The sequence below is a fragment of the Grammomys surdaster genome, unplaced genomic scaffold (assembly GCF_004785775.1).
Source record: "Grammomys surdaster isolate TR1022 unplaced genomic scaffold, NIH_TR_1.0 60, whole genome shotgun sequence".
Taxonomy (NCBI): Eukaryota; Metazoa; Chordata; class Mammalia; order Rodentia; family Muridae; genus Grammomys; species Grammomys surdaster.
In genome coordinates, this window is record NW_021604562.1 from 6,418,031 (window position 1) to 6,431,691 (window position 13,661).

The following is a 13,661-nucleotide window of genomic DNA, read 5'->3' on the forward strand; positions in this document are numbered from 1 at the left end:
GGAATAGGGGATTTTAGGGGGGGGAGACAAGGAAAGGGATAACATTTGAAATGTAAATAAAGAAAAAAATTTTTAAAACCCTTAAAAAAACAGAATTTGAGAAACTTCAAAAACTACTAATGAAGTGATTTCAAGAAATAATCAGTGAATAAGACAATCTAGAGAGACCTGGCTCATTATCTTCAGTTTATGAAATCTCATCACTTTGTGCAATTGTTTTAAAGGTTCAAGGTCAAAAGTACTCAATTGTTCTACCAAATTTATCTTTTTAGGTATGGATAGACAGCTCAGCAGTTAAGAGCACTGGCTGCTCTTCCAGAGGTCTTGAGTTCAATTGTCAGCACCCACGTGATGGCTCACAACCATCCATCTCTAACTGTAGTCTCATGGAATTTGATGCCCTCCTCTGGTGTGCAAGCATCAGACAAAACATCCATACACATAAATAAATAAATGTTTTGAAAATTAGTCTCATGAATTTTAAAAATTTAGCAGTTTTAATACAGAAAGTCATATTATATAATATTTTCATGTGAACAAATTTTAAATCCTGCAAAAGTCATCCCTTGAAACAAAACATCTCAATGTTTTCACTGAATATATAAACTAGAACTATGAGTACAAATAATAAATTAGAAATACATATGACTTCACTGACTTTGCTCTTACTAAGTATAAAAGGCTAAAGATAAGGTACTAGTTAGTGAGAACAGCATTGAACTACCACACACCTTTGTAGAAGTGCTTTCAGTGATCTTAGCAAGCTGCCAAAGGATTACATAGTGAGCACACTGCAGTGCGTGAATAACAATCTATAAAAAGAAATACAAAATGAGAGGTGAAATTAAGTCAGAAGCTTTCACTGTCAAATTGCAGCATATCTAGTAGATATGTCACAGAGAAATAAATAAAAACCTGTTCAGGCATATCTCCATTTTCAATTCCGGTTTTCAAGAGTTTGTAATTACAAGCAAACAAATCCCACTTTGAAAGATCATGGGCACTGTAAAAAAAAAAAAACATCAAATTAAGTTATATTTTAAAAAACTAAGCCTAACCATAGTTGTTTCAGAACATAACATGCCTTTAGCAAGTGATTTCTTTATTTAAAAAGAAAGAATAAAAGAAAAGAACTTGAAACCATAATAATCCACAAAACACACAAGGTTATTTTGGTAAAAAAAAAATAAAAATAAAAAAACTCACAGTTTCAACTTACTTATGAAAAGCAGTGATCCTCTTCAACGTTGACAATACCTGATATGCATCATCTTCATCAGGTTCTTCTCCCTATGAATTATAAATTACATATTAAGAAACACCAAAATAATCGGCCAAGTGATGGTACATGCCTTTAATTCTTGCACTTGCAATATAGGGATCTGTCAGTTCGAGGCCAGCATGGTCTACAGAGTGAGTTCTTGGAAAGTCAGAACTACACAGAGAAACCCTGTCTCAATAATAATAATAATAATAATAATAATAATAATAATAATAGAAAGAAGGAGAAGAAGAACAAGAACAAGAAGAATAAGAACAACAAGAAGAACAAGAACAAAAACCACAACAAGCAGCATACAACAACAATAATAATAAGCAGCATAGTGGTACCATTAATTCCAGTACTTGGGAGATAGAAACAGGTAGATCTCTGAGTTTCAGACCAGTCTGGTTACAAAGTAAGACACCGCCTCAAACATACCCACCCACATATGCACACACACAAAGATAAATACCAAAGTAAAACTGTTTCTCAGTCATTTTGGTTCAGATCAAGTAAAGAACTACCAAGTAATAAATCCTAGGCTACTGAAATGGTGACACCAACTTAGGAGGAAAAAAGAAAGAATACTACAATAAAACCCAAAAAGAAGGTTCATCATTTAAGACCTGTATCTGCGAAATTTAAGAGAATGTGGCTGAGTCAACAAAGATTGTAAATGGTGGCATAAAAGGAACAAGAGAAAAATAGAATATTTTTCTCCCTTCTCCCATTATGTAATATAGACAAGAAAATATTTTAAATTTTCTATTTCCCAGTACTAGATGCACTAAAGAAACATACATTAGATGATGATAACAAAAGAGCTAGATTAATGAAAAGAATAGTACCCAAGAGAAAGAAACAGCAAACCAATCATACATAAATGGGACAAATCCTATGGCATATACCAGTCCTGACTGCTCACATTTTAGAGAATTTTATGAATCCAATTATCTATAGCACTGAAATCTAGATTGCTCACAATTACACCATTTTATACTTTAATTTTTCTTAAAAATAAAGAACAGTTAAATAAACTATTATTGACTTAAAATTGTCTTGTCTTAACTATAGTCATACTGAAGCAAGAGCACAATTCTTAGTAAACCTAAACCTAGAATAATATTACAAGTAAAATGTTGTGTAACTTTAAAATATAGGACATCTGGAAATGACTTGGGGGCCATCAATAACAAGGTAGTATATAAAAGATCTTAGAATGAAGCTCTGGCTGGCCTGATACTCACTATGTAGTTTGAACTGGCCTCAAACTGAGTATTACTTTTCTGTCTCGGGTTCCAGAGTACTAGGGTTATTATAATTGTTAGTCAGTGCATCCACTCTTGTTGATGGACATTAAAAAGTTCACAATTTCTAACTGCTGTGAACAATGTCAAGAATAAATGTCTGCTGGGCATAGTATCAGACACCTTTAATCTTAGCACTTCAGAGGTAAAAGCAAGCAGATCTGTGTGAGCACAAAGCCAGCCTAGTCTCAATAAAAAGCCTGTCTCAATAAAAAGGGTTAAAGGAAATAAATGGACAATTATGACTTGACTCGATTCAAATAAAACACACACACACGCACTTCTAGAAAAACAAATCACACTAAAAATATGTGTATATCTGAGTGCCAATATAAGCCTCCTTCAAAGTACAACATAAGAAATTCCAAAAGCAACAGTGATAATAGCACTTACTAAGGGGCTATGAAGATTCCAACAGCTTTACATTCATCATCAGTCTAACTCTATGATCTAACCTCTAACAGCAATTTTTTCAGCTAAGATAAGGCAACTATCCAGTTAATTTCTTTAGAACAAAAGAGAAAATGCTACTTTTGTCTGCCATCTTTTAAAAGTTGCATATCCTTGCCATTTTCATATTCTAGTTAAAGAGTAATAGCAGTCTGATGACTCATAGAACTGAAAAGACTCACCAACACACCACTAGACTATCATAAGACTAATGCTGAGTGACTCAGTTACTGGAAGGGAAGAGTCCAACAGACAAAATGCTTGTAACATATACCTCTTGCAGAAAATCTTCAAGAAGCCGGTTAAATTTATCTGCTAGTTCATCTATCAGCTGACTTCTTGAAATATCTACTCTGTTGAAGATCGTGAACTCTTCATTACATAATGCATGGTAAGTTTTAGAACATGCTTCCAAAACATCTGTGTCTGTGTGCTTCTCTACAATATTTCGGATCTGGCGCAATAAGGCATCCAAATGCTGCAAAACAAAATGGTTTGCATTAAATCTAATAAGGTATAAGGCTAAGGACATAGCTCAGGTATGCCTAATGTGTGTAAGCCCTACTAAGGAATGTAGGCATATTGCGACTATAGGAAACCACAAATTCAATATACTCAATACCTCAGACAGTTTTCTAATTTGAATAACAAATACACTGATAGGCTCATACTTATTTCTGCAACTTTAATGGAAATAATATCTATCTCACAGGGCTTTAGTAAGAATGTTAACATATTTATAATATAAGAAACTATATGATAGTGTAATTAAAGTAGCATTTTCTCCACTAAGATTTTATACACAGAAAACTCCTTACCTTTTCTAATCGTCCAGTGGTGTATATCTCCAAATCAAAGTACTGAGGTAACTGCAACAAATTGGTCACCTTTTCTGCATCTACAGAGTACTTTTGGGGGGAAAAGATAATGTTAAAAACATTATAATAATGCTAACTAATCACAGGCTGTGCCATTTTGAAAGAATCTGTGATGTATGAGAACACTGAGTTATCGACACAACTTACTTTTGCTAATAACTGTGGAAGGGCCACAGCAAACAGCTCGGTGATTCTTGTTCTGTCATCCAATTGTGTCTTCTTCTCCTTTGCTGTCAGCACCTGAAGTAGCAAAGATTTCCATAAACATCTATACAATAACGGTGTTAATTCCTCAAAATTTAATTACCACAAATAAAATAGCAACAAATTTTTTGAGAAAGAAATCTTGTATTTATAGCCCATATTGGCCTCATTTCATTCCTTTTCAGTCTCTGGAGTCATGAGATTATCAATAAATAGAACATGTCCAGTCAAAATTTCCCTAATATAAAACTTTAGCCCTAAAAGTAACAGAAAACAATTTACTCATTGTTAAGGAGGGGAGCAATTCTGTGCAGTGGCGCACAGTACTCAGGAGTCTGAGACAAGAGGACAATAGTGAGGTCGAGGCTATTCTAAGGCAACTAACTTAGTGAATACCATGCTATCTAGCCAGGGCTACATAGCAAGATACTGCAGCAATAAAGATAAACAAACAAACAAACAAACAAACTTAGGGGAAAGCCACATAAAATAACAACCACACAAAAAAATAGTCTTAGAATGAAGATCAAAATCTAATTAGAAAAAAAATGGTGGAATTAAGGACAAGCAGCACTCTCCAAAATCCCCTACAAGAAAACTTTCAACCTGTGACTTAAAAAAAAAAAAAAGGTGAGAATGTCAAGGGAGTACAGCTGTGAGCAGCAGGCTTATGAAAACACTAGATAAAATACAGAAGTAATGAATACTACACACTAGAACAGACAGCTCTGAACACAAATAGTGGGGAATGGAAAACCTCACCCTCATAAACCACCACTAGATCCAATAAACAAAATAGAAAAGCTCCTGTAGCAGGGAGAGGGAAATCCTGCATATTTTTAGATGAAAAACCAACAAGTTTCATAATGAGGGTTGGAGAAATTCCCACATGGCATTTCTCTGCACCAGGATCTATGAAAGCAGACACTGCGGGAGCAGATACCAAATCTCTGCAATTAAGCTACTTGGGTAGAAGAGCAGAAAATACAAGGCCAGCACCACCCCCTTATTCCAAGAAACAAGACCAGAACTACAGAAACAGGGAAACACTCCACAGGAACTGAATTTTAACTGAAACTCAGTGGAGAGTGCAAACTCAAGGTAAGTCTGCAGACAAAAGTGGCTGAGGTCTTAATAAGAAATTTCCAACTGCAATGGTAAACTCAAAATATTAAAAGAAACTGAAGACTCCATCTGACTCTGAGGTGACACAAGTGAAGGCTGACACCAGGGTAGAAAGAAGTTTAACCCTATGGGCAATCTGAAACCCACTGTGGTATGCCAAAATAGATCAACCAGGGTGAACAGGTTTCATCACGACACAGGCTGATTACTCTCCAATTGACAAAGTTAAATGGACCACACATCTCATTCTTATAATTAAGTAAATATATTTAGTTGCTCATTTTCTTTACATTCCTATCCTCAATGACTAATACCCAACTGCACACTATTCTATAATTGTTTTTTTATTCTCCAAAAGTTGTTGGATTTGAAAAAGCAATTATTTTCAACTATAACTCTATGTTTACACCAGGACTGTCCATCACTAGGTAGGATAGCCATCACAGTATTTTCTCTTGGAGTGGTGTTTCAGGTCATGTGTCCTCAGCATGTGGACTCAATGTTACAATCTAGTTCTATTAAAACACTTTAAAAATACATACCCTGAAAGAATAACAATGATCTCACTAACAACCTAATCCAAATATATAAATTCTAATGCAGAAACACAGTATACATGAAAAACAGGGCAACATGACTCTCCACCGATCCCACAGTGATGGCTTCCAAATAGAGTGAATTGGATGAAACACCAAAGGATTTTTTAAAATGGTTAAGAATGTTAAGAAAAACCAAAGAGGACACAAATCAATTTTGCAATCAACTCAAAGAAAAAAAAAACAAATGAATGAAATAAGGAAGGCAATAGAGAATAAAAATTCAATAAAGCTAGAAACAATGAAAAACTCCAATTGCAATGTTGGATATAAAAAACTTGAAGTAGAGAACTCAGTTGAAAGCATCATCATGTACAGAGGATCAAGTGGAAGACAGAGAGTCCTGGTTTGAAGACAACTGAATCAGAATATTAAGACAATAAAAAACTAGTAAGAAAATAGAAACATAATATATAAGGTATAAGATTGGATTTAGCCAGGTGCCTTTAATGTCAGCACTTGGGAGGCAGAGGTAGGAGTTCCACACCAGTCTACAGAGTAAGTGCCACAGGACATCCAGGACTGTTAAGCTGAAAAACCCTGTCTTAAAAAAAAAGATTGGACTTACATAATCTTGGACTTACTTGTACAAACAAGCTCAGGGAATTGAAAACTAATAAATTCATAGCAGGAAAATTCCCAAGTTTAGGGAAAGACATTGCCATGCAGATGTAAAACACATTTAGAACACCAAAACAGATCAGAACAGAAAAAAAATTTCCCATATGATATTATACTTAGAAAACAGTATATAAAACAAAGAAAATAGTCAAAGCTACAAGAGTAAACCATTAAATCATATATAAAGGCAAGCCACTGAGGATACCAGCACTGACAACAAAAATCTTTGCCAGGAAAGCACAGAACAACACATAAAAAGCTCAGAAGGAAACAACTAGCATAACTGGCAACCCAGATTATCTAGCAGAATATCTAGTAGTATAAGGCTACATAACTGAAGTAGACATAAAAATTGTCAATTATGAACAAACTAAAGAAATAAAATTATCAAAGTAGCACTACAAAAGATTATGTGAAGATATCTTACACATGTGAGAAAGAAACACACATCACAGCAAAGAATAAAATGCACTAAATAATCAAGAGATTAAAAAATATGCTAACACTGCAACAATGAGATTAAGGGAATAGTGCCTCTAAATAAAAACTCAATAATGTCAATAAACTAATGTCAATAAACTCAATTCACTAAATAAAATATAGACTAACAGATTTTATTAGTAATACTTATTTATTTGCTGATTCAAAAAAAGAAACAGAGCTCTGCAACCTACTTAACTTTTAAAGACAAACACAACCCAGGTTGCAAGGATTAAAAAAAAAGAAACATTATGAATAAGTATATGGAACTATGGAAAAAGAGACAGATTAGACTTGAAACTGACATTACTTGCAATAAATCACTTCATATTAAGTAAATCTCAAGATGTAAAAACTCTAAACAAACACACATATATTTCATAAGATCAACACAAGTGGATGCAGATGGAATACTACACCAATACAGTAAAAATGGAGAACTGAACAGCCTTGTCTCACCAAACATTTCATTAAAAAAAGAGAAGATGAAAAACAGAAATCAATCAATCCATCAAGCTATAGTCAACAAAGATGTGTCAGAGCTAAATGATAACAGAAGTCAAATAGACTCAACAGGAACCTAAAGAATATTCAATCCAAAGACTATAGAATATACATCGTTCTTTGTAGTCCCTCAAACATGCTCTGAACGAGATCATAATGTAAGCAAGTCCTAAAAAATTAAAGGAAGTGCAAGTCATTTCTTATATTTTTATCTATTAACGGTGGACTAAAAGAAAAAAGGAACAACCAGAAAAAACAGAAAAAAAATATAAACTTATGGAAACTAAACAAGAAACTACTGAATGATGAATCACTAAAAGAAAGGAGATCCATTTTGTTTGGTTTTTGGTTTTCTTTGTGAAAAATGGAAAAATTTTAAATTTTCAGAATTCAGTGAGAAGGAAAACACACCAGACCAGAACAAGAGGCATAAAAAGTACAAAGAAAACAGTTCTAGGAGAAGTTTATAGCCATGAATGCCTAACATTTTAAAAAATTACACAGATCTCAAATAACTGGGAACACAGTAAAAGGACAAGCCAACCCAAAGTCAGTAAAGAAGAAGAAATAGTAATAGATCAGGACTGGAGCTGGAGAGATGACCCAGCAGTTAAGAGCAGAACTGAACCCAAGTGCAGTGCCCAGCACTACATAAGGTGGGCCGCAACTTCCTGCAAATCCAGTTTCAGAGACTCTTACCTTTGTGAGCACTTGCACCCACAAGATACATATAAACACAGCCAACCACACATACACATAATAAAAGTATTTAAAAAGAAGATGAGGACAGGAATCAGTGAAATAGAACTGTAAAGAGCAATAGTGTTGAAGAAATTACTTTAATCCCAGTCCAGGGTTTCTACAACAGCCAAGAAAAAATGGAGCAAAAGAATTTATTCATTAAAAAGATAAAATTGACAAACCAAAAGAAAGATAGGAAAGTGTTATTGATAAAATTAGAGATAAAAGGGAAGAAATCAACACAGATAATAATGACATTAAAATATTCAACAGGGAATATTCAAAAACAGATTCTAGTAAATTTGAAAATGTATAAAAGAAAATTCTAGTCTGATCTACCAAAATTAAACCGAGGCAATAAATAACTTAGACAAACCTATAACAATGAGGTTAAAACTGTGTTAAGTCTCCTAACTAAGAACTCAATACCTTTAAAAATATTTATTCCACAAAACAGAAAAGAGCATACTAACCTCATTTTATGAAGTCACTGTTATTCTACTATCAAACCAGAAAAGGATACATACTCAAAAAGAAAACTATAGGTCAATTATATTATGAAATAGATATAAAAATAAATAGGATTTATTTCACAGATTCAAGGATAATTTGACATGTGTGAATAAATAAATGTAAAAATCTGTCACAAAAAATGGACCCAAGAACATAAATTACATATAAACAGAAAGAAAAATTAGTTTTTGACAAATCGTACTTACTATCCACTCATGATAAAAACTCTGAACAAATGATGACTATAAGGAAGATACCACAACATACAGTATGTCAATAGAAACCTACAGTACAGGCTGGAGAGGATCAGCAGGTAAATGTGGTTGCCACATAAAACTGCAAAACCTGAGTTCAAACTCTGCAAGCCACATAAAGATAGGAGGATATGACAGCCAACACTGTACTAAATTGCTAAAAACATAAAGCATTTCCTACTCTACTCTTATTCAATGAAATGCTTCAAGTCTTACAGCAATAAAAAGAAATAAAAGTGATACAAATAGCAAACAAATTAGTCAAATGATCTGTATTTGCACATGATATGATCCTGTTTATAAAAACCCTAGTGTTCACCAAAAAAAACCCTCCTAGAATTGATAAATACATTTACCAATATAGACTACAAAATGAACGTATAAAATTCAATTGCCTTCATACATGAAAGTAACAAACTCGAGTAAGAAATCAAGAACAAAATCTCATTCTTAATAGCTTCAAAAAATAAAGTATCTTGGAATAAAACTAGCAAAGGATGTCAAAGACCTTTATAATAATTTAATTCATCTTTAATGTAATAATATAATAATAATGGTGTGGTCAGTGCACTCAAAGCAGCTGTAGTTACCTGCACAAGACCAAGTCTTGCAACATTCTCTCAGAGATTGAGGAGATGTTCAGAAAGCCCTGCTTGGACCAAGGGAGCTACTAGGAGTTAATAGTCATTTAGCTCGCTTATCTAGTCAGGTAATTAGGTCTAAGTGGCCACAGCTCAGGCATATACTCTCCTACTCATGTTCACATAGGAAACCCTAATGAATAGAGTGACCCACAAGAAAAGAAATCAAAACAATATGAAAGAGGAGGGAGTTTGTTGAAAAGAAGTTCAGCAGGAGATGGACCGTAATGGGTATAAGTATATAATGGGTATAATGATATGCACCACATATGTGTATGAAACTGAAAAAGAATTAAGAACGAAAGTGAGAAATAGAATATCAATCAGAATATAACTTCACAATAAAATGACAAAATATTTACAGGTATGAGTCAAATGGCAGAATATTGTTCACTAACTTTAAACGGAACAGATATATAGATATATTTTGAGAATTCTTGGATGTAATAGTGAAAAAAAATGAGATTCAAAAGGTTTAAGTAGGACCAAAGTGCCCAGAAAGCATGTAGAGACTCACTAGAAGAAAACTTCCATTGTGAAAAAGGTTGGTTTACTTGATATGATGGTTTTTATATTCAATGTGCATTATTTTGCCTCAATATATGTAAATTCCTAAAAGTTAAATAAATTTAGCTTTTTTATAGCTGACAAAAAGAAAAAAAAGAGAGATTGAGCTGGGCATGGTGGCAGATCGTCTGTAATCTTACCATTGGGAGCTAGAAGCAAATAGATCCTCTGAATAAGAGACATCCTGGTCTACAAAGCAAGTTCCAGACCAGTCTGAGGCTGTCTCAGAAGGAAGGTAGAGAGGGAATGGAGAAACACTACAAGATTGAGAGACTTACTATGTTCACAAAGAGGAAAAATAACAGCATAAATTTGGCTTTATTGCCGAAAGTAATCTACAAATCAATTTAATTTCCATCAAAGATTACAATGACATTCTTCACATAAATTGAAGAAAACAAACTTAAAATTTATAAAGAAGCACAAATGACATCTGAGCAAAGAGAGCAATACCAGAATTATCAACACACCAAATTTCAATATATCCTATAGAAGCACAGCAGAAACACAGCACAATATTAGTACAAAAACATACATGGGGAGAATTGAGGGCTTGAGAGTCAAACACACTTATAAGACTAACACACACCTACAATCACCTGATTTTTGACAAATATACCTGGAAAATACAATAGAGAAATGATAGCATGTTTGATAATAGTGCTGAGAGAACTAGATATCCACTTGTAAATGACTAAAGCTACAGCTCTATCTCTTAGTACCAAAATCACTTCAAAAATGGGTAAAAGAAGATAATTTAAGACATGAATGTCTGAAGCCATGGAGGAAAACAGGTACAAGGTATGGCAAGGACTTTCTGAAGGACTGAATAGGACTCCAAAAGCTGGGGAAATAAATGCAAGAATTAAGAAATGGAACTATGTGAAGTTAAAAAAAAAAAAAACTTCTCCAGCTAAAATGGAACAACTGAGTCAAGTGTCAACCTGCAGAATAGGAGAAAAGCTTTAGTAGTTACAAATTTGACAGAAGATTAATATCTAAAACACATAATAAATTCAGTTTAAATTTAAGTGGGATAACATAATGAATGTACAATACTCAGACCAGGAAGTACAAACAGCCAATAAACATGAAAATATGTCCAGCATACCTGGCCATCAAAGACAGACAAATTAAGACTGAGATTCTATCTCACCTTAATCAAAATTGCTATATTATAAGAACACTTAACAAATGCTGACAAAGATAACAAAACATGAACACTGCTGCTGAAGAATATAATATAGCCACTATGAAAATAAATCAGTACAGAGGTTCTTCAAGAAATGAAAAATAGAAGAGTCATATAGCACAACTATACAATTACTGCCTATATATCTGAAACATTCTAAAGTAACAACCTGTCATGAAGAAAGGTCTACATTGATGCGCACTGCAGTATTATCACAGGAGTCAAGCTAAAGACTCAGTCTAGGGGCCCAAAAAGTTTTCCTCAGACAAAGAATAAAGGTATACTACATGCAGGAAAAATTAATTAATTGGAGACACTATGCAAAATGAAAAACTAAGAAAAGCAGATATTCTATGTTTTCTCTCATTTGTGAATTCTAGATATTCTATAAGTATATGAAATCCTATGTATGAATATAGAACCTGAGATAGAAGCAAGAGGATCTGAAGAACTAATGGAGATAATAGGAGAGAAAGGAGATGTGAACTTGTGCCTAAGCATTTGACACATTTGTATGAAAATAGATCTTTACAAAAACACCAATGCAAGCAAATAGACACTAATTTATGTTTAAAAGTTCATGACAATTATTGAAATTTCCCTTTGGATAGGAAGAAAAAGAGTTAAGCACATGAAATCCATCTTTTGGAGCTTACATAACAATGATATTAAACAGTATTTTAACTTACTCCATGTTCTGGGACATGAGACAAAGATCATCAGTTCAGAATTCTAATTTGCTACCCATAATTAGAAAAACAGAGATAAAACATAAAAATAAAAGAAAAGAAAATGAAGAAAAGAAAAAAAAAACAGAAATAGGGGCTAGGGGTGTAGCTCAGTGTAGAGCACTTGCCTAGCATGCACAATGCCCTGGGTTCATTCCACGGCACTGCAAAAAAGATGATTCAATAATTAAAAAATGAGTAACGAAAACAGAAATAGAACAAAATACAGACTGTATCACATACTGGTTAAGTATTATTTAATGAAATTTTGTTACACACACACACACATATATATATATATATTTGCATGTCACAATATAAAAATGCATTTTGGTGGTTTACAAACAAATATTTGAAATTCTATGGAATTGTCAGAATTTGTGAGCTTCTCAATAAAGTATTAAAATTTGAACCCTAAAAGTAGGAATTACTTCATCATCATGAACCAACATCTGCTTCATTTCGAATTTCATATTATAATAAAAAATATGAACTTATAAATAAAGCAAAATGCACATATGTAGTACTCTACTCGAATATACCACAAATGGTCTTGAAAAGAGTGTCATTCACTGTCATCATATGTATCAACCAAAAACCTTCTGGAAAATCAAATTCCTCAAATTGCTACCACTTTAGAATGACTTAGTAAAACTAAAAATCAAGTATTTTTAATCCATGGTCAAAATGGGCTTAAAGTATTTCAAACATAGAGAAATGAAGTTCAGAAGAACAAAAACTGGCATACCCTTTTTCCTGTTCCTCTGCCCACAGGAGGATGACACTCAGCTGCTTGTCTAATAGTACACAGCATTATTTCAATCAAAGCACTCTCTTGTCTGTCTGTTAGAGCTAAAAAAGAAAATCAGAAAGAGTTAACCTATTTCTTTTCATATACACCTCTTGTAACTGTTATGTAAGTTTCTTCTGCCTATGAACAGGGACTGACCTCATGTACAAAAGAAAACTCATTATCACAGAAAAGACTAGAACAAGTTAAATCTTACCTTTCGAAATAGCAGAATTCTGATTAAGTTTGATTATATATATATAAAAAGATCATATATTCATATATAGATAAAAATATATCCATATATATATATATATATATATATGCAAAGGAAGTATAAAATCAACCAACATGTACACATGATATATATGCATGTGCTAACAGACCTGGCTAAAAATACTAAATTTTGATAGCAATTAAATCTTTGTACATCATACAATATTCACATATATGAATATGAGATAGGGAATATGTTTTAGAATTAGTGTTCATCCTACCATGTACAAGGCCTTCAGTTTGATTCCCAACACTCCCAAAAACAATAATGGAAAATTAATACTAATAAGAATTTATAGAATAAGCAAGATCGATTCCAAAACAGTATGGACAAATAATACCAACATAAATAAACACGCTTACCTTCCTCTCCACTAAGAGGTTCTTCCAATAACAAGCTATTCATACATTCCCAGTCTTTCAGGAGTTCAGTAGCACAATCCCACATGCTATCTACAAGGTAAGCTGCATGCTCATGTAACTAAAATTGAAAAATAAAAAGCTCTTAGACAAATAGCAAACTAGCCTTA

The 13,661-nt window shown here is 33.2% G+C and overlaps 1 protein-coding gene across 7 annotated transcripts in view; it reads right to left on the minus strand.

The window, feature by feature from the left end:
- Positions 1-13,661, minus strand: part of Stag2 (stromal antigen 2) — a 132,150-nt gene that overhangs the window by 26,963 nt on the left and 91,526 nt on the right. For all 7 annotated transcript variants that reach the window (XM_028776684.1, XM_028774712.1, XM_028777976.1 and 4 more), the window contains exons 15-22: positions 13,495-13,612; positions 12,814-12,917; positions 4,047-4,139; positions 3,840-3,929; positions 3,296-3,499; positions 1,220-1,290; positions 916-1,003; positions 732-812 (exon numbers count right to left, since the gene is read on the minus strand). In XM_028776684.1, the coding sequence (XP_028632517.1) occupies positions 732-812; positions 916-1,003; positions 1,220-1,290; positions 3,296-3,499; positions 3,840-3,929; positions 4,047-4,139; positions 12,814-12,917; positions 13,495-13,612 (849 nt within the window). The remainder of the gene's footprint in view (positions 1-731; positions 813-915; positions 1,004-1,219; positions 1,291-3,295; positions 3,500-3,839; positions 3,930-4,046; positions 4,140-12,813; positions 12,918-13,494; positions 13,613-13,661) is intronic.